This window comes from Rhinolophus hipposideros, assembly GCF_964194185.1.
Source record: "Rhinolophus hipposideros genome assembly, chromosome: 13".
NCBI classification, from domain to species: domain Eukaryota; kingdom Metazoa; phylum Chordata; class Mammalia; order Chiroptera; family Rhinolophidae; genus Rhinolophus; species Rhinolophus hipposideros.
The window spans coordinates 279,649-299,684 of NC_138059.1; the positions used below are offsets into that span (position 1 = coordinate 279,649).

General features: G+C 63.9%; 2 protein-coding genes across 4 annotated transcripts; both read left to right on the forward strand.

Moving 5' to 3' along the window:
* The first annotated feature begins 948 nt into the window (after window positions 1–948).
* Window positions 949–12,831, forward strand: TONSL (tonsoku like, DNA repair protein). The gene is made up of 26 exons (XM_081070310.1): window positions 949–1,011; window positions 1,114–1,209; window positions 1,404–1,546; window positions 2,027–2,210; window positions 2,540–2,669; window positions 2,951–3,122; window positions 3,208–3,322; window positions 3,805–3,950; window positions 4,055–4,207; window positions 4,400–4,525; window positions 4,664–4,850; window positions 5,637–5,716; window positions 5,816–5,905; window positions 6,191–6,263; window positions 6,348–6,511; window positions 6,589–6,712; window positions 6,851–7,575; window positions 7,677–7,753; window positions 8,110–8,263; window positions 8,345–8,423; window positions 8,865–9,166; window positions 9,306–9,477; window positions 10,184–10,359; window positions 10,746–10,819; window positions 11,168–11,301; window positions 12,512–12,831. Exons 1-26 carry the CDS (start codon window positions 987–989, stop codon window positions 12,703–12,705), a joined length of 4,095 nt encoding a protein of 1,364 aa, XP_080926436.1. The 5' UTR covers window positions 949–986; the 3' UTR covers window positions 12,706–12,831.
* A 93-nt stretch (window positions 12,832–12,924) lies between these two features.
* VPS28 (VPS28 subunit of ESCRT-I) lies at window positions 12,925–17,604 on the forward strand. Of its 3 annotated transcripts, XM_081070312.1 has the most exons (11): window positions 12,939–13,029; window positions 14,265–14,361; window positions 14,496–14,556; window positions 15,122–15,150; window positions 15,248–15,285; window positions 15,515–15,604; window positions 16,315–16,420; window positions 16,525–16,626; window positions 16,982–17,035; window positions 17,117–17,208; window positions 17,290–17,604. In XM_081070312.1, exons 3-11 carry the CDS (start codon window positions 14,517–14,519, stop codon window positions 17,405–17,407), a joined length of 669 nt encoding a protein of 222 aa, XP_080926438.1. In that variant the 5' UTR covers window positions 12,939–13,029; window positions 14,265–14,361; window positions 14,496–14,516; the 3' UTR covers window positions 17,408–17,604. The 3 variants fall into 3 exon arrangements, with proteins under 3 accessions (XP_080926439.1, XP_080926437.1, XP_080926438.1); XM_081070311.1 differs by lacking the exon at window positions 14,265–14,361 and having other exon boundaries at window positions 12,932–13,029; XM_081070313.1 differs by lacking the exons at window positions 14,265–14,361; window positions 16,525–16,626 and having other exon boundaries at window positions 12,925–13,029.
* Window positions 17,605–20,036: the final 2,432 nt, after the last annotated feature.

Consider the following 20,036-nt stretch of genomic DNA (forward strand, 5'->3'; position numbering starts at 1 on the left):
CCCTGAGCCACTTTCCTTGGGCCCCAGGACCCTCCACCATACATATCCCTCCCATCCCAACAGACTTTGCTGTCCATCTACTGGCTGAGGGTTTTACCCCATCAGGTCTGTTTCAATATACATAGGAAATAAAGGCATTCATCTCGCACTCCTTCTTTCCCAGCTCCTCTGGGGCCTTTGGGACGCCAGCAGTGGGCTGGTGCCCAGGGCTGTGCGTGCCATGTAGTGAGTACTGAGAGCCGCCAGGCGTGGCGTGGCGTGGCGGGTGTTGGGTTCCCAAAGCGGTGGGGGACAGGGCAGGCCTTCAGAGGTCTGGGGCCTGGGTGCGCCAAACCCCCGCGGAGCAGTCTGGGTTACAGCACTCCGAGCCAGGTCCCACTGCCTTGACCTCTCAGCGCAGGGTGGCTCTGCGGTTTTAACCGACGCAGTTTCTCCTGAGCGCAGGTGGTGTGTGCGAGGAAGCAGCACGTTGCTCTGCCCGTTTTGGAGAACATGCTCCTTCCCCAGCAGCACGGGGTTTGAGTCCCCATACCCGGTGGCAGTGCGGCCTCATTGGGGTTCCTCTGACCACGTGCACGTCCCCAGGTGCTCAGCGTGTATGGTCACCGACCCTCACCTCCTCGAGGGCAAGGCGCTCCTCCGGAAGAGTAGCACGTGTGCGCAGGCGACACGTGTGCGGGGTCAGAGGCAGCACAGGCAGGAGCCTAGGGGACCCCACCGCAAGGGCCGCTGCGGGGCCGGGGTGGGGCCTTAGCATCTGGGCGGCCCCAGGAATCCCTGGAGGCAGCCGCCCTCTCGCTGGTCTTCCCGCCCCGCGCCAGCCAGACTACAGCCGCAGGATGCTTCGGGCGGCTGGACTACATTTCCCGGGGTTCTCCGCGCGCAGGGGGCAGGACTGGGCCTGCGCGGGGCGCGGGTGGGGCGGGGCCGCAGCGCCTCGCGGGAGCGCGGGAAGTCTGGATCCCTCCGTGCGCCCCGGCCCGAGCATGAGCCTGGATCGTGAGCTTCGCCGTGAGTTCCCCGGCCGAGCGCCTTAGCGCGGGGCCTGAGCGCGGGGGTCCGGCCGGCGCGGGCGGCGGGGCTCAGCCTCCGGCCTCGTCCCTCTTTCTGCAGAGCTAAGTAAGGCCAAGGCCAAGGCCCAGAGCGCCGGCCAGCGGCGTGAGGAGGCCGCCCTCTGCCACCAGCTGGGGGAGCTCCTGGCCGGCCATGGTGCGTGCGTCGCGCGGAGTCCAGGCGCGGGGGAGCCCGGGGTGTCCAGAGGCGGGTGACGGGGGGCCAGGGGGGCCGGAGGAACCGGGCGGGGCGGGGGGCCTGCCAAGCGCGCTGCCCGCGCCCCGCCGGCCCTAGCGGCCCTTGGCCGACTGCCCGGCCGGGGCTGAAGCCTGCCCCGCCTGCCCGACCAGGCCGCTACTCCGAGGCGCTGCTGGAGCACCAGCGGGAGCTGCAGCTCCTGGAGAGCGCCGACGACCCCCTGGGCTGCGCCGTGGCCCACCGAAAGATCGGGGAGCGGCTGGCGGAGATGGAGGACTACTCAGCCGCCCTGAAGGTGGGCGGCTCCCGGCCAGACCCGGCCCTCCTGGGCCTGCACTTCGTGGGGGTCCCTTTCTGAGCATGGAGGCGCCAGCCGCGCTTTCAGAGCCCTGTGCTCTCTGATGGTGGCCCGGGCCTTGGGTGGATGCACCCCAGCCTCTTGTGGATGGCTGACCCCAACATGAATGAGCATGCTACTTGAGCTGGTTTGTGGACTGGCTTAGGGGTCAGGTGCCACTGGGGCTGCAGCGACCCAGCCAGCTTTCACTCATTGTCTCGCCCCCGCCTTGACATTTGCTCATTGGACTGCGCAGCCGGTGTCCCCTTGGCATAGAGGAGATGGGACGTGTGTGGCCTGGCTTTGGCCCGCTCTGTGGGGGTTCTGGGGAGCAGGGTGCTCTCCTGGGTAAGGATGGGGACCTCCTAGAGTTAGGTGCCCTGTGGGGTTTGCTTGAGGTGGGGGTTGGCTCACAGTAGCTTCCCCTCTGCGCCCCAGCACCAGCACCACTACCTGGAGCTGGCCCGTTCCCTATCCAACCACATCGAGCTACAAAGGGCCTGGGCCACCATTGGCCGCACCCACCTGGACATCTTTGACCACTGCCAGTCGCAGGATGCCTTGCTGCAAGCACAGACTGCCTTTGAGAAGAGCTTGGCTATCGTGGACGAGAAGCTGCAAAGTGAGTGCCCTGCCCCACCCCCTGGAACTGTAGGCAGAGGAAACTATCGCCCCACCTCCCGCCGTGGTGGGCTCCGCCACATGGGCTTTCCCCTTGCAAGGCTGAGGTCTGCTCTTATAAGCCCACTCGTGGGGGGACACACAGCCCGTGCTCCTGGCAGCCTCCAGTCTGCAGTCCATCATCTGCTCTTTATGTCTCCACACTGTGTCTTCAGCAGAACCCCTGGCTCCCACCACAACTGGCAGGAGCAAGGGTAGGGGACAGGGTTCAAAGCTAGAGACCCCAAATGGAGGACAAGGCACCAAGTGTCTGGAGGGGGCATCTTCCAGGGAATTTGCCCAGGCGAGAGCTGAGCGAGATGAGGGCCCGGCTTTACCTCAACCTGGGCCTCACCTTCGAGAGTTTGCAGCAGACGGCTCTGTGCAACAACTACTTCAAGAAAAGCATCTTTCTCGCTGAGTGAGTCCCCAACCCTATGCGTGCAGCCCCAGGAGGGAGCTGAGTCCCGTTCCTAGAGGAAGTAGCTGTGGCCTCAGCCTGTCTGGACCTGACTCCCCACCCCTGTCGCTCTCCCACTCGCAGAAGAGACCTGGCATGTCTGCTGTGTGCTGGGAGCAGCTCCGGCAGCTGCACGTCCTTACCTGCGCGTTCACTGTGCTATCACCCACCTCCCGCCGTGCATGCGTGGTGGGCTCCAGACTGGCAGTGCCCTAGCACTCAGCACCTGTCACCATCCGCAGGCAGAATCACCTCTATGAGGACCTGTTCCGTGCCCGCTACAACCTGGGGGCCATCCACTGGCGCAGAGGGCAGCATTCCCAGGCCATGCGCTGCCTGGAGGGGGCCCGGGAGTGCGCACGCACCATGAAGAAGAGCTTCATGGAGAGCGAGTGCTGTGTGCTCATCTCACAGGTGCCGTCCTCAGCCGCTCTGGGCTTGACCCTCGGGTGGGCTTGGGCCCGGAGAGTCTGCAAGCTCCACTTTTCCTCACCCCCAGATCCTCCAAGACCTGGGGGATTTTTTGGCTGCCAAGAGAGCCCTGAAGAAGGCCTACAGGCTAGGCTCCCAGAAGCCTTTGCAGAAGGCGGCTGTATGCCGGACCCTCAAATACGGTGAGTCTAGAAGGGGACCCTTCCGTGGGCAGAGGGTGCCAGGGCATGTGTACTTGGGGTGGTGGCAGCTTCTTTCCACCCTCCCTTCCTGTTGGGAGCCCAACTTTTCTCTGAGCCTGAAGCACAACATGTTGGAGAGGCCCTGAGGGTGTTCAGGGGACGGCTTGGGCATTTCCATGGAGCCAGCATCTTTGGCAAACTGGAGACAAGTGGTCCCCGCATAACAGGATGGGGGAGTTGGCAGGGCATGTGGCCCCGGAGCATGGTGGGTGGCAGTCAGCAGCAGCTGGCAGTGGTCCCCACTTGTGAGCCAGCCGTGCTCTGAGTTTGTTACTCGTTAGTTCTTCTAATCCTTGCAACTACCCCACGAGGAAGACTTCTGACGACCCCTCTCACCAGCAGGCGAGTGGACAGGGAGGGCCAGGGTAGCTGGATCGGGGCCTGGTCTGTACCACCCCCTCACATGAGGCTCTTTCTGGCAGTGCTGACCGTAGTGCGGCTACAGCAGCGGCTGGAGGAGTCCGAGGGCAGTGACCCTCAGGGCGCCATGGGCATCTGTGAGCAGCTAGGGGACCTGTTCTCCAAGGCAGGGGACTTCCCCAAGGCAGCTGAGGCCTACCAGAAGCAGGTGCGTCCCCCCCCCACCCCATGCCCCTGTCTGGGGTGATGGGAGGGGAGCCATATGTGGGCTGGTGGGTGTGGGGCAGGCCTGGCCTCATTGTTGCTCTCCAGCTGGATTTCGCAGAGCTGCTGAGCAGGCCAGGGCCTGAGCTGGCCGTCATCCATGTGTCCCTGGCCGCTACCTTGGGGGACATGAAGGACCACCGCCGGGCCGTGCAACACTATGAAGAGGAGCTGAGGCTACGTGACAGCAATGCCCTGGAGGTGAGGTGACGGCATCAGCCCTGCCCGCATGCAGAGCGTGTCTCTGTTTGTCCCCATGGCTCCGCCACTCTGAGGTGGGCATGGTGGGCATTTCCTTCCCAGGGCTGCCGTCGTCCTGACTCCCAGTGGCAGCATGGCGCCTGGGTGCGTGCGCAGCCGCCACTGGCTCTTTCTTCCCATTTTGTACCCCAGGATGCCAAGACCTGGCTGAACATTGCACTGTCCCGAGAGGAGGCCGGTGATACCTATGAGGAGCTGGTGCCATGCTTCCAGAAGGCCCTCGACTGTGCCCAGCAGGCTCAGCGGCCCCAGCTGCAGGTGTGCCCCCTGCCCTGTGTCCAGCCGCGATCGCCACGCGCAGCTTCCCCATAGCCTGCTGTCACCTCGTTCCCCACCCATCTCCCCTTCGGTGACTGGCACCCCATGGCCCTGAGCTGGGTGTCCCCTGCTCGTCAGATGCAGGTCTTGTGGCACCTACACACCGTGCAGCTGAGGCTGCGGCCTCAAGAGGCTCCTGACACTGAGTCCAGACTGCAGGCGCTGAGTGTGGATGAGGACGAGGCAGGCATGGGTGAGGATGAGGAGGACGAGGGCGAGGACAGCAACACCCTAGAGGCCAGCGAAGTGGAGCTGTCAGAGAGCGGTGAGGCCTGAGTGCTGCCATGGCCCCATGCTAGCTGGCTCGTGACAGCAGACCACCCCGCACAGGGGCTGACCAGTGCCAGTGAGGCGGTTTGGAGGGCACGTGCAGACAGCCTGGGGCAGCCCTGGAACCTTCATGTAGGGGCAGGGATGGGGAGCTGGTGGGTGTCCTGGGGGCGGGACAGGGTCGGACCTGTGGACCTGAGGGTTAGTCTGAGGCGGGCTTGGACTGCAGCCAGCCGTGTGGGGCAGGGAGAGAAGGGGGCTGTGGCCAGGGCATGGGGACGCTTCCCTGAAGCCAGGAGGAGCACTGGTTCGGTTTTCAACTTGAGGGGCCTTCAGAATCTCTTGGTGAGCAGCCAGGGGCTGTGGGCAATTTGGGCTGTGGCTTATAGGGGTGAGGCTGATTGTCGCTGATGTGTGGGTGCAGGGAGCCATGGGCGGCGTGGGGAGAGAGGACCAAAGACAGCAGTTTTAGGCAGTGTTGTTCAACAGATGATCACAGTAAGAAAGAAGGCTCTAGAAAGGGCCAGAGGCATAGAAGGGAGCAGACAGCAGGAGCAGTGGGGAAGAGTGGGGTCGCATAAGGAGCAGGTACAGGGTGCCGGGCCCAAGGAGGGTGCTTCCCAGGAGAGGGGCAGCAGAGGTCAGGGTCTGTGTGGGGCGCGAGGTCAGCAGGGCAGGGGACCGTGGGTGTGAGTAACTGTAGGCAGGGTTGGAGTGGGCTGGGAGCCAGGGCCAGGCACCTGCCCTCAGGCTCGCCCGGGGGTGGGCTCGGCTCTTGCAGAGGACGAGGCTGACAGCCAGTTCCAGCAGCTGGAGGACGAGGACCTGCCAGGCTGCCTGGGCCGGCACAAGGCGAGCAAGGTGAGGACAGCAGGGGGAGTGTGTGTCCCCTCTGGGGCCCGCCAGCGCTGCCCGCTCCCCTAACTGCTGCTCCTCACGCTGCGGTGCCTGTGCCCACAGTGGAACCGGCGCAATGATGTGGGGGAGACCCTGCTGCACCGAGCCTGCATCGAGGGCCAGCTGGGCCGCGTCCAGGACCTCGTGAGGCAGGTACACCTGCCACCCCGTCCCCTCCAGCCTGTGGGCCACGCCAGGGCCTTTCCAGCGGGGTACACTGTCTCCCCCAAGGGGACAGGGAAGAACACGAGGGCTGGAGGGAGCACGATGCTGCAGGCACCGCCAGGGGTCGGCCTCGTTGGGGGAGCATCTCCTACACGAGGGCCTCAGCCAGAGCCGGGCCTGGGATGGACCCGTGGGACCCGCTCAGGCCTCAGAGCCCTGGGGCAAGGCCAGGCCGTGGGGCTGTCAGGGTCAGGCTCCTAACTCTGCTCACAGGGCCACCCCCTGAATCCTCGGGACTACTGTGGCTGGACGCCCTTGCATGAGGCCTGCAACTATGGGCATCTGGGTGAGCACAGGCTGGGGTCTGGCACCTGACGGGGAGGGCTCTGAGGAGGGTTCTGGGAGCTGGCTCGTGCCCTTTGTCTCACAGACATCGTCCGCTTCCTGCTGGACCACGGGGCTGCAGTGGATGACCCAGGCGGCGAGGGCTGCGAGGGCATCACCCCTCTGCACGATGCCCTCAATTGCGGCCACTTTGAGGTAGCTGAGCTGCTCATTGAACGGGGCGCGTCGGTCACCCTGCGAACCAGGAAGGTGAGTGGGGACACGGCAGCATGGGCAGTGGTTGGTGGGACTGCTCCCGCCCAGCCTGCTCAGCTGGGTACCTACAGGGCCACAGCCCGCTGGAGACTCTGCAGCAGTGGGTGAAGCTGTACTACAGGGACCTGGACAGTGAGACGCAACAGCAGGCTGGTGCCATGGAGAGGCTGCTCCGGGCGGCCTCTGTGGGCCGAGGCAAGCAGGGGTCCCCTGCCCCTGGGAACATGGCTCCCTGGCCCGAGAGTCCCCTGGGCCCTGATTCCGACAGGGGCATTTCACGTGGGTGGCAGGGATGGTGCCGGGCCCGCCTTACTAGATCCCATCTCCCTACAGCTCCCCACAGCTCCCTGGCTCCCCAGACCCTCCCAGCGGACCATCTGTTTGACCCCGAGACCTCTCCTTCCTCGAGCCCCTGCCCAGGAGCCCCAGAGGCTCCTCAGGCCAGTGCCAAGGTCTCCCAGTCACAGGCGGTGCTGGCTCGGAAGACCAGGCACAAGCTGGCCAGCAGCAGCAGCTCAGAGGGTGAGGACAGCACAGGGCCCCCCCGGCCAACCCGGAAGAGGCCCCGGCACTCTGCCCCAGCACAGCAAGCCAGGGCCAGGATGCCTGGCCACACCAGTGACAGGAAGACCGCGGCAGCGGGAGCTGGCTGGGCAGCCTACCAGGCGGCCATGCGAGGCGTGGGCAGTGCCCAGAGCTGCTGCCAAGGGCCCGTCCGGACTCGGGATCCAGGCGAGGCCCCCACAGCTCTTATTCCTGAGGAGGAGTGCCTGGCTGGGGACTGGCTGGAAGATGACCTGCTGCTGACCTCCAGTGGCCGGGGCAGCCACTTTCCCCACCCCCAGGGTGGTGGGTACAGCACCAGACACAGTGCCTCAGGGTCAAGCAGCGATGAGAATCCTGTCAGGCCATGGGCCCGGGCCAGGCAGAGCCAGCTGCCCCGACTCAGGGGGTGGAGTACACGAGTCACAGCAGATGGAGACTGCAGCTCGGCCACAGAGTCCGCACGGAGCCTTGATGTCCCCGTTGGGGAGAGCCTGGCAACAGGCCTGTCCTCGGTGGGTACACGTGCCTGGAGCAGAGCCGACTGCGGCGATGGAGGGTGGGGGCACAGGGCTGTTCTTTGACTCAGCCCATCCCTTCCTGCCCCGTCTGCCAGGGACTGGTCCTGCCCTCTCCCATCCGGGTTCGGGTTCGAGTCCAGGACAATCTTTTCCTCATCCCCGTCCCACACAGGTAAGGCGTCACCTGCCCTCTCCCAACCTCAGCTCCCGCTGTGCCCCATGGGCTCTGCCAGGGGGTGGCACCCAGTGGCAGCCGAGAACCCTGGTGTTTGCACATCAGGTGGGACATGTGACAAAGGCTCGCTTTGACTTGGCTGTGCCACCCCTGCTGGCCCAGGTCAAGGTCAGGGTGCCCTGCACAAGCACAGCAGGGCCCCGGAGTGGTCAGGTCAGGTCCCAGGGCCCCGGTGAATGGCCCGTGGTAGCTGGAGACGTGCTGGGCCACAGGTGCACTGGCTTCCTGAGCGGGTGGGGGCGGGGAGGGGACCTGGCCAGGTCCAGGGCTCAGTGCGCCCTGTGTTCCCACAGCAAGGAGGCCCACTCAGTGGGCTGGCTAGCCGAACAGGCTGCCCAGCGTTACTACCAGGCCTGTGGGCTGCTGCCAAGGCTCACCCTACGAAAGGAGGGGGCTCTGCTGGCTCCCCAGGACCCCATCCCCGATGTGCTGCAGAGCAATGAGGAGGTGAGTGGTGGGGGCCAGGCCCGAGCGCCTGGCATCCTTGGTGCCATTTGCCCCGTGCTGCCCTCCAATGGTACCTTCCAGGTGCTGGCCGAAGTAACTTCGTGGGACCTGCCCCCCCTACCGGACCGCTACCGCAAGGCGTGCCAGAGCCTGGAGCAAGGTAAGGGCCCAGGAAGGCTGGCAGCAGCCTGGGGACTGGGGCAGAGGGGAGGTAGACTCCCCCTGCTCCCGCCACTGCCTGATCAGTGGGTCTCAGTCCCGGGAGCCCAGATGCCCTCAAGGCCCCCTCCCACCACACCTGTCCTCAGGTGTCCCTCCACCACTCATTGCCCACACGTGTGAGCGGTGAGTGGTAGAAGATGGCCACACCTAGAGGCGGGACCTCTTGGAACCCCAGAGATGTGAGGCCAGGCCTGGCAGGAAGTCCAGCCCCACAGGGAGGGCCTCACAGGGCAGAGACGGGTCGGCGCCACCCACTGGCCTGTGCAGGGCCCTCAGGCTTGGAGGGAGTGGGCTAGGGAGCGAGGGCCGCCTGGCTCACCACCAGAGTTCCCAGCAGATGGGCAGGCGCTGGCCCTGGTGACACCATATCCCCTTCCAGGGGAGCACCCACAGGTGCTGCAGGCTCTGGAGCGCCAGGGCCTGGGCCCCGCCATCAGCGCCTGCCGCCTGGCCCTGCACCAGGCTCAGCTCATACCACTGCTGCGGGCCCTCAAGCTGCACTCTGCGCTCCGGGAGCTGCGCCTGGCAGGGAACCGCCTGGGGGATGGCTGTGCTGCTGAACTGCTGGCTGCCTTGGGCACCGTGCCCAGCCTGACTCTCCTCGACCTCTCTTCCAATCACCTGGGACCTGATGGCCTGCGCCAGCTCGCCACAGGCCTCCTGGGGCAGGCCCCCTTGCAGGTCAGTGATGGGGTGACATCAGAACTTTCGCACCCCACCAGGCACTGGGTGGGAAGGTACTGTTGGGAGTGCTGGCTGGAGCTCAGGTCTCGGACATCAGGGATACCAGATCCCCTGAGGGGGCCTGTGTCTTCCTCAGAACTTGGAGGAGCTGGACTTAAGCATGAACCCGCTTGGGAATGGCTGTGGCCCGGCCCTGGCCTCCATCCTGCAGGCCTGCCCTGTGCTCAGCACCCTGCGCCTCCAGGCCTGTGGTTTTGGCCCCGGTTTCCTCCTAAGCCACCAGACAGCCCTGGGTAGCGCCTTCCAAGGTGAGTCAATGGCACAACCACCTCCTGGCCCCAGGGTTCCAGCTGCCATCAGAAGGGTGTTTCTAGGGGCTCAGAACCTTGAGCAAGAGGGGCCCTGGGGCACCAGTCTGGCTTCTGGGCACATGTATGCAGACATGTGGGTACTGGGCCTGTTTGCGTTCAGGGGCATCTGGTAGTTGCCCAGCCTGGACTGTCCCCCCAGGACACACCCCAGCTCTAGCCGTGCCAAGGACAGAGTCCCAGCTCGTGTTTCATGTGCCTGAGATAATTCCACCGTAAGCCCACAGTACTGCAGAGAGCCGGGATCCCAGGCCTGAGAGGCTGGGAACGGGGAGTCCTCCAGGGACCTTTCTGCAGAGACGATGGGCTAGGAAGTGAGGTTCAGGGCTGTGAGAGCAGCAGATTGAATGCTCCCTGGGCCCCCCACTACTATGCACGCACATTCCGGCCCAGGGCCTGTCTCAGGCACCCCAGGGCTGTCTTGTCACGCAGGGCAGGCAGGGGCCAGAAATGGTGGGGAGAAGCTGGGCTCAGGAGCCTGGCCTGCCCCCTCCTAGCTGGGAGAGCCAGGGCACAGTTGCCCTGTGCACGAAATCTCAGAAGACAGCTTCCCAGAGGGTTCGTGCGGTTCTACGTTTAGGACTCTGCAGCAGGACTGGGGGGGGGTGATTGTGTGAGGCTGACTAAGGTTCTGGCCCCGGTTCAGAGGCCAGACACCTGAAGACACTGTCCCTGTCGTTCAACATCCTGGGAGCCACCGCCCTGGCCCAGACCTTGCAGAGCCTGCCTGCCCACAGCCTCCTGCGCCTGGAGCTCAGCTCTGTGGCAGCCAACAAGAGTGACTCAGGCCTTGTGGAGCCCGTGGTCAGATACCTGACCAAGGTATGCAGTTGGGGATGCCAAGGTCACACAGCTGAAGTTGGGATGGGGGGAGCCTTCTGAGAGTCACCCACCTCAGGCTGTGAGTTCCACCTGGCACCTATGTAGGTCCCAAGGGGCACACCAGGCCTCCTGGTGCTCTCCCAGCTGGGGCTAGGTCCCTGTGGTTTTCCCATCACAATATGCCAAGTGTGACTTACACCCAGAAAAAGGGGCATTTCCTTCTGGTCTGCAAATTGGGGGCATGCTGCTCCCTCTGGTGACTCCGAGGCTGTGCAGCCTTTGCCAGAGGGAGTGTCAGGCCTCCAGTGTGTAGGGCCTCTGCTCAGAAGCAGGGAGGCAGGTATCCCCGCTCAGTGAAGCCTGCCTTGGGCCTTTGTTGTGTCCAGGAAAGCTGTACTCTGACGCACCTGAGCCTGTCAGCAAATCACCTGGACGACAAGGCAGTGAGAAACCTGAGCAGGTAACATCACCTGCCCATACCTCCACTCTGCTGAGGGGGGTCTTATCTCAAGGCCCAGGAGCCTGGGAGTTGGGGGAGGGGGTGCTAGGTCAGGTAGGGACGGGGTACAGAAGTGGTGCCCACTTCTTCCCGAGTGTGCCCCAAGCCAGGTCTGGCCACTGCAGTCTTATCCCTGGCAGTGCCAATGGCCCTGGAGGATGACCTGTGTCCTGCTAGGCTGGGGGCAGAACCTGCTGTGCCAGGGCTGTGGGTTTGTCTGGGGCAGCTTTCCCTAGTGATGGGGGCCTCCCTCACTGGAAACTGACCCCACTGCCCTCCTCCACACACATGCTTCTTCCCTTGTCTCAGATGTTTCCTTCTCTGCCCCTCGCTTGTCTCTCTGGACCTGTCGGCCAACCCTGAGGTCGGCACAGCTGGCCTGGAGGAGCTCCTGTGTGGCCTCCAGGAGCGGCCCCAAGGCCTGAGCTTCCTGGGCTTGTCAGGTGAGCTCTGGGTGTGGTGGCCACACCTGCTACACCAGCGTTGGTGATATAGACCCCTCTTTTGGGACCTACCTGAGGCCCACATGAGTCCTCTGAAGGGGCTGTCAATTCCACCAGCCAGAAACCAAGGGTAGGTTGGGCCCCCCTGAGGCTGACAATGTGGTACAGGCGACTGGAAAGGCATGTGAGCCTAGCTTCTGAAATCATGGGGCAGGAAGAGCATGGAGTCTCTGCCTCTGGCCTGTTCAGCCTGGTCCCCGGAGGACATGGCAGGGGGCGGGGGAGCCTCTTCCACAGGGACTTCCTCATTCCCATTCCCATTGTGGAGGGAGCTCAAGGTAAGGGCAGTGAAAGCTGCCACGAAGGGACCTCCCCGGGTCCTGGCAGGGGCTGCTCTGACCCTACTTTCCTGCCTGTGGCCTGACTTAGCTTGTTCTTATTCTGGTGACACCCACACAGTACCCTACTAGAGCCGGCTTGATGATCCCAGGGGAGGCCACCCAGCAGCCTGGCACATGCTGCTGGGGCCTGGGGCAGGGGAGCAGCAGGCTTTGCCTTCTAGGAGGACAAGGCCTGGGAGTGGGTGTACACATGGGGAGCCCCTGGGTTTTCCTGCCCCTCACACCCACCCCACAGGGCCAGGCTGGCTCCTCCAGCAAGGCACCCCTGCAGTCAGGCTGGTGGCAGGTCTGCACTCAGCTGAGGGGCTGCTCCACACACACCTCGCCCCCGGGCATCCAGCCCTCACCAAGCTTCCTGGGGAGCCGAGCTGGCCTCTGAGGATCAAGCCTTGGCAGCTTCGTGTGCCCAGAGACTCACGGCAGCACTACTGTGTCCACTCCGTGGATGGAAAGACCCAGGTGTCGTCACAGACTGTCAGAGGCACAGATGTGACTGCAGTGTTTATTTTAGGCGACCTCCCTCCTGCCTGACCACTGGCTGTGAACGGCCTACGTCCCAGGCAGCCCCTCTGGGAGAGCAGACCCCCTCCTAGAGAGTCATCCGGCCTCTTCTGCTCACGCACTGCCCTGCAGCCCTTGGGGCCTCAGAGGACATCTATTCGAGGGCTACGTTAATAATGGGGAAAAGCTGGCGCTTGGGAGTGCCCTGGCGCCTGCCGCCAATACCACTGGCTCCTGCAGGGCTGCCCCGGCTTGGCCAGGGAGCTGGGAGCAGCTCCCTGAGGCCTGCTCCTGCCTCCCCTCTGCAGGTTGTGGTGTCCAGGGCCCCCTGGGCCTGAGCCTCTGCGACAAGATGGCCACGCTTGTGCAGGAGCTGCAGCTGTGCAGCAGAAGCCTCTCCCACGAGGATCGGGCCGCCCTGCGCCAGCGGCTGTCCAGCCGGCCGGGCCCTGCCGTGTGCACACTGGACCGAGGCACCAAGCTCTTCTTCCGGCGCGTCTGACGGCCGCCTGCGCCCGCCCCCCGCCCCCCGCCCCTAATAAACGAACGCTGCTGCCGCTTCCCTGCAGCTGCTGCCTGAAACGGGCGGGAGACGGTTGGGCTTTGCCGTAGGGACACGGCCGCCGGCGGCACGGGCAGAGCCCGGCGGGCCGAGCCGAGAGCCGGGCCGGGCGGCGCGGTCCTGCGCGCAGGCGCAGACTCGAGGGGCGAGCGCCGCTGGCCGGGAGCGCGCGCAGGGCGGAAGTGGGCGGGAGCGGCGGGAGCGCCGAGCGGCGGGCGGGATCCCCGCCCCGGCGCCATCTCCGGGACCGCCGATCCAGCCCAGGTACTCCGGGCGGGCCGGGCGGGCAAGGGTCACCCGGCCCGGGGGGGAAAGGCGACAGTGGCCTAGGCCCGCTGGCGTCGCCACGTCGCAGTGTCCCTCGGGATTCTCTGCCGCTGCCCGGGGTCGGCGCCTCCGAGCCCAGCGGTCGTGGGCGAGAGCCCCCGCGTGTCCGCACGTGACCCTCCTGCGCGCGCCTAGAGGCAGCCTCGGCCTCCGCGCGGCCCCACCGGCCAGCCCGCGCCCCCGGTGTGCGCCCCTCGCGGGGCCGCACTGCCCGCCGGCCCCGGTGGCGGCCTGAGCGAGCGCCACCCACGGTCACGTCACGGGCATTGTCTGCAAACGCGTTTCTGCTCTGGGTCCAGTCTGTGAGACTTCGCCTGGCGCTCGTTAGTAGCAGGGGACGTTCGTTTCCGTGGTGCATGGAGCCGGGCCTTGGGAGCCCCCAGGGTTCCTCTTTCAGCCGGCTCCGCCCGGCACCTCCTCCCCGCGTCGTCCCCTCCGTGTCGCCAGGCAGCGCGCCCTGTCCAGGGGGCCTGCTGACGCCGCCCCTCCTTCCCCGAGACGTGCCCCTTGGCTTGACCGTCACCGGCCTGCCCTGGCCCTCAGCCCCCCTGCGCGCTGCGGTGCCCGGGGCTCCAGCCTGCGCTGCTTTGCCCCATAACTGCCCCGTGTGACGCCCTCCGCCTGACGGCAAGGCTCCCCACTGCCCGCCTGCGCCTCTCCCCTGCCTCTGCGCACCTCGCATGTCCGAAGGAGCCCCTGCAGCCCACCCGGGGTGCGCTTCCCTGCACACCGTCTGCCCTGCCGACTGCCCCCCTTCCGCTCTCCGTCTTGGTGCACCTCACCGTCATGCTGCCATTGGGCCATGGTGGGTGGCATTCTTGACTCCTTGACACCCCATTGCAAATCCTTCAGTGGGTCCGGCGGGTCCACCCCAAAGCATTTCTGGAACTCGCCTAGCCACCCCCACCAACTTGCTGACTGGGCAGGGGCCTCCTGCTTCCGTTTTCTCTTCAGCCCACTGCCCGGCTGTGAGCCCCCAAGGAGCTCCTGCCGACTTAGAATAACTGAGTCAGGGTCCTAACCTGCGACAGCTGCGTGCCTCTCGTTCCTGGATCCCTAGGACACCCTCAGAAAGCTCCGCCCCGGTCGTCTGTTTCTCCAGTCATTCCCTAAAAAAGGACCTGCTACCGTGCGGGTTCCTCTGCCCAAACGTTTCCCCGGTTGTCCATCAGATAGCCACTGCCTCTTCCCCTGGTCACCTGGCTCAGAGCGGCCTGCCCATCCCCACAGGATCCCGTGGGACGCTCTCCTGACAACATCCAGAGCCAGGCAGGTGTTCCCAGCGCAACACTTAGTGTCTGTCCTGTGTTCATTACTGTTTCTCACCTGCCTCTGCTGAGAGCGGGGAAGTTCTTCATGGTGTCAGGGGTTCCCTTTGAGTTGGGGCTGGCTCTCCTCCCCAGGTCTCTGCCTGAGCCTACAGGATGTTTCACGGGATCCCAGCCACCACCCCAGGCATGGGAGGTGAGTGTGGCCCAAGCAGGGTCCAGTGTCCTAAAGGGCCCCAGCTTTCAGCCCCTGCTGCAAAGGCTGATGGGAGCATTGCCCCAAGGGTTGGGGGGTCTATAAGTGTCTCCCTCATGGCCTCGGGGTGGCCAGGGGGTGATGCATTTTATCACTGGGGCCCAGAGACCTCCAGGTGGGGCCTGCTGGTTAGAGATAACAGCTTTAGTGTAGCTGGAACCTCGGGGTCATGGAATCACCAGCCAGGATTAAGGTCACAAAGCATGTGACAAGTGTTTGTTCCCCATCACTGTACAGTAAACAAGCTGGAGTCACCCTGCTGTAGGGTGAGGTGGCTGAAGAGTAGTGATGGAATGGGGAAGCAAGCCTGGCACATGGCCGCCTGACCCCAGAGGCATGTCTTCTGCTCAGGTTCCCCCACAAACCGATGAAGCTCCTTCCTGGCTCTTTGGGACATAGCACAGGGGGTGGTCTTGGGAGCAGTGCTGAAATGGGGCTAGGGCCAGGGTGGTGGATGGGCCTCCCCTTTGTGACTGGTGCCAGCTCTTTTCCTGCTCTATTGCAGCCCCTGGAAATAAACCGGAGCTGTATGAGGTGAGTGGCGGGCACTGGCCTGGTTGGCACTGACCAACAGCAAATACCCATGTAAGCAGCCCCCCTGGAGCTGACACACTGCCCCTCTCGCCAACAGGAAGTGAAGCTGTACAAGAATGCCCGGGAGAGAGAGAAGTGAGTCCAGCACCCAGGCTGCCCTCCCCCAGCATACACACCCATGCCCACCTGCCTCCACCCCCCCAGCAGCCTCCTCCAACCCCAAGCCCACCCCCATCCCAAGGGTCAGGAGGACGCAGGGTCAGGCTGGGCCAAATGCACAACTCCACCACAGCTGCACCCAGCGGGGCTGGTGTCCTGGGCTCTGGGGGCCCCGGTGGCTCGGCCTGATGGGCACGCTCCTCAGGTATGACAACATGGCAGAGCTGTTTGCAGTTGTGAAGACCATGCAGGCCCTGGAAAAGGCGTACATCAAGGACTGCGTCACTCCCAACGAGTGAGAGCCCCCGTCTCTGCCCTTGGAAGCTTGTTTCTGCCCTTTAGGGCCTAGGTGCCTGGTAGGAAGTGAGAATGGGGTTCTGTGTGGGGGCCTCTGCCTCTCCCATCAGGCTGTGAGGGTGCTCACTTCTGTGGGACCTGCCCAGCACAAGGAGGGTGTCCCTGGGGGCTAGCAGCCTGGTGCCTTCCCAGCGGGGGATGTCCTCGTGGTACTACAGTGTCCCAGGAGAGAAGTGTGCCCACCGCCGTGGTCCTGCGGTTTTGTCCCAGCCTCCTCCCCTGGTCACAGGTGTCCTGGTTGATGAGAGGGCTTCAGGAGGCAAGCAGGAGTGTTGGGAAATCAGTCTGTGAGGTGCCGCTGGCCAGGCCTGGCATCTGGAAAGGCCCACCTGGAGGAACACAAGCTGTGGGTGTAAAGACTTGGCCGACAGGTCCGGGAGAGCAGGCACGAGGAGGCTGGCTGGGCCTCTGCTCAATGCTGGGTTTGGGGCCTGTCTGCACAGTCCAGACCTGGTCCCCCATGGCAGCCCTCTTTTGGCCACCCTCCCTACTCTTGTGCAGAGCGCGCCCTTGTGTAGCCCCAATGGAAGGCCTTGCTCTCAATGGCCCTTCTCTGACCAATCCCCCAGCCCTCCTGGAGAGCTGCCCTGTGTGTGCATGGGCAGGGCTGTCCCCATGCTGAGGGCCGTCCTCTTGTGCTCTCCCTAGGTACACCGCTGCCTGCTCCCGCCTCCTGGTTCAATACAAAGCTGCCTTCCGGCAGGTTCAAGGCTCAGAAATCAGCTCCATCGATGAATTCTGCCGCAAGTTCCGCGTGAGTGAGCCGGCCCCTGGGCACGGGAGGCAGGAGACAGGAGGTGGGAGGTGTGGGTGCTGCTGGGAAGGGGCCTGGTCAGCACCCACATGCCGCCCTCTCAGCTGGACTGCCCGCTCGCCATGGAGAGGATCAAGGAGGACCGGCCCATCACCATCAAGGATGACAAAGGCAACCTCAACCGCTGCATTGCAGACGTCGTGTCGGTGCGGCCGCCTCACTCACATGTGTACACAGGGTCCTGGGGCTTCCGGCACGGCACAGCACTAGACTCGCGGGGCCCGGGACCCAGTAGCTGGGAATGAGAGCGGTGGGCAGGCCTCTCCCCAGCCTGAGACCCACGTGGGACATGGTCCGGGCCAGTGCGGCCGGGGCTCCCACACGCCCACAGCCTTATGAACAGCAGCGGCCCCCAGGCTGTGGGCACACCAGAGCGGGAGGAGCCCTGCGTGACCAGGGAGGGGCTGGGCGGGGGCTGGCCTGGGCCGGGACCCTGCGTGGGGTCTCCCACCCTCGCCCCTGGGTGAGTCCGTCGTGCCTCACGCACACACATGTCCCCAGCTCTTCATCACCGTGATGGACAAGCTGCGCCTGGAGATCCGCGCCATGGATGAGGTGCAGCTCCGGGGAGGGGTGGGGCGGGGCGGGGCGGGGGTGGGGGGCGGGGACAGCTCCCATGGAGCGTCCTTTTTGCAGATTCAGCCTGACCTGCGGGAGCTGATGGAGACGATGCACCGCATGAGCCACCTGCCTCCCGACTTCGAGGGACGCCAGACGGTCAACCAGTGGTAAGTACCTGCTCCCCTCCGGGTAGCCCTGGGCGTGCCTCGGGACACAGTCCTCAGCACTGTGCTCCCGCGCCGCCCCAGGCTGCAGACCCTGAGCGGCATGTCGGCCTCGGACGAGCTGGACGACTCCCAAGTACGCCAGATGCTCTTCGACCTGGAGTCGGCCTACAACGCTTTCAACCGCTTCCTGCACGCCTGAGCCTGCGGCCTCTCTGCCGCAGGGGCACAGAGCAGGGGCGATCAGGAGGGCCCAGTGAGGGGCTGCAGCCTCCCAGGATAGTTCCTGCTTCCTTGGACCCCTGGGACTTTCCACAGCAGCCCTGTCTGTGTGTCCGTCCGTCCATGGTATCTCCACCCCGGAGCCCTTCCACACAATAAAGATGCTTTCTGATCTTCCTTCTTGCTGCTGTGGCCACCCCCCACACAGGCCTGCCCAGCATGTTTGCCCCTGGGCCTCGGGTGGCACTTAGCAGTCCTGGCACACACAGGCTCCGAGCACACAGGCTCGTCAGCGTAAGGCCTGAGTGCCATTTCAGAGCCAGCAGCCTCCCTGGTGGGCACTGTCTGGGCGAGCAGTGGGGTGGGCGAGCCAGGTGTGGCCTGAACCTAACCAGAGGAGCCTGCCTGCCACACCCACGTCCCCACCCTTCATCGGAGCTCTAAACAGCTTGGGGACCCAGCTGGCTGAATGCAGGGGCCACGTGTGGCCGCAGAGGACACTGCAGGCCAGCACAGGGCTCGACCTTTGCAGCAGGGCCCTGCCTTCTGTGGTGGCTCGCTGGAGCCCCAGTAGATAACTCATGGGCGTTGCAGTTGGTCTTCCTGCCGCTGAGTACATCCCGTGCCGGAAACCACCCCAGGAGCCCGGCCAGCCTCGCCCAAGGCCTGTGCACCTTTCGGCAACTGTGACGTTGGGACAAGGGACAAGCCAGTTTAGTTGTAGCATTCTGATACCTGTGGCGTCCAGAGGCAGTGAAGGGAGGCACGTTTGTTTTCTGAGCGTGATGGACAGGGAGGTGCCATTTCACGTGGGGAGGTCCAGGACAGCCTCAGCATTGAGCGGAAGGGCGGGAGTGAGCCAGACCCCTCAGAGCTTAACGTAGGTGGGGAGTGAGGGCCAGTGGCCAGCAGGGGACTGGCAGGTGAGGTGAGGACTTGGGACGGTCCCCAGGATCCCTGGGTGCCAGCTGGGGGCTTGGAGCAGGGGTGTGCCCCATCTTGCTTGTGTTTTACGAGGGAACAGCAGCAGAGACAGGGTGACTGGTGGGTCCTAGCCAGGGCTGGGCAGGGGGGTGATGAGGGAGTGTCAGGTTCTGGGTGTGGGCCGATTCACGACACATCCACAGTGTTTGCTGGTAGGCTGAAAGTGGAGAGGGGACTTCAGGATTGCACCGCGGTTGGCGCCTGAGCCACTAGACAGGCTGGAGGGGAGCAGGGCTCCTGTGATGAGGTGACCAGAGCCCACTTTGCATGGCTGGCCTTGCCTCTGATTGTCCAGGGGAACTGTCAGGTGGGTGGCTAGACACCAGAGGAAGCCATTCCAGAGGAACGTGTACAGGATGAAGGCTCAGTGTCTCCAGGGCAAAAGCCTGATATCACAGGTGCCAGCAATTCTATCCAAGATGTCCAAGGTCAGTGCAGCTGCACTTGGAGACTGGCTAGGAAGGCCAGCAAAGGAGCTAGAGGGACCCAGGCAGACGGATCAGGGAAAGCACCCTTTGGTCTGGCCTGTGGGGCTCTCAGTGACCTTGATAGGAGTGTGGGGCTTGAGGGGAGCCTGAGAGAGGCTGCCAGCGCACCCCAATCGCATTATCTGGGGCAGTGGAAGGGGCAGAGGACCAGGGTGGGTTGTTTTGGTCTATTTTTATTTTGATAAAATCTATAAAACATAAAATGTGCCTTTTTCAGTGCAGTGGCGTTCAGCACATTGATATCCTTGTGCCGCTATTGCAGCCATCCGTCCCCAGAAGCCCTTTCATCTTCCCAGACTGGGAGTCTCCCCATTAAACTCCCATTTCCCCTCAGCCAGCTGCTGCACCCACCATTTTACTTCCTGCCCTAGATGTTGACTAAGTGCCTCACGTAAGTGGAATCACACAGAATTTGTCTTTTTGTGACTGACATGTCCCCCAAAAAAAGCATAATGTCCTCAAGTTTCATCCAAGGCTGCCCTGAGACATGGGCAGGGTGTTGGCTGGCTCCCTGGGGCCTGCCCCTCCCCCAGGTGCCAGCTAGGCAGAGACAAGGCTGAGGGGTCAAAGGCCAGAGGGAGCAGCAGGTTTATTTCACTTGATATAAGGTTCATGCATGTTGTAGTGAGTGCCAGGATCTCCTTTCTAAGGCTGAATAAGGTTCCCCTGTGTGGCTGCACCGTGTTGTATTCATCCCTCATCTGGATGGACACTGGGTTGTTTCCACATTTTGGCAGCTGTGAATAATGCTGCTGTGAGCACGGGTGTGTGTTTGAAGACAGCAGTGATTGCGATGTGCTTACTAAATGATGGGATGACGCAGGAGGGCTTAGCACCCAGAGGGCAGCCCAGCACCAAGCGGGGGGCGGGCAGATGTGCAGGGAGGAGATCATCGGCCGACAGCGGAGGAAAGTGGACAAGCACTGAAGTCCACTGGGGCCCGAGGGCACTGCCAGCGAATACCAGGCCTTCAAGGGCTCAGGCAGGGCTGGAAGGCTGGGCTGGGGCCTGGAAATAATCGGCCCTTGAGCAGTGGCTGGGTGGCCTGTGGCTGCAGCCTGGTCCTCGGCCTGGCACGGTGGGGGAGGAAAAAGGCCACTTTGGGCTCAGCCTTCAGAACTGTGTGAAAAGGTGCCT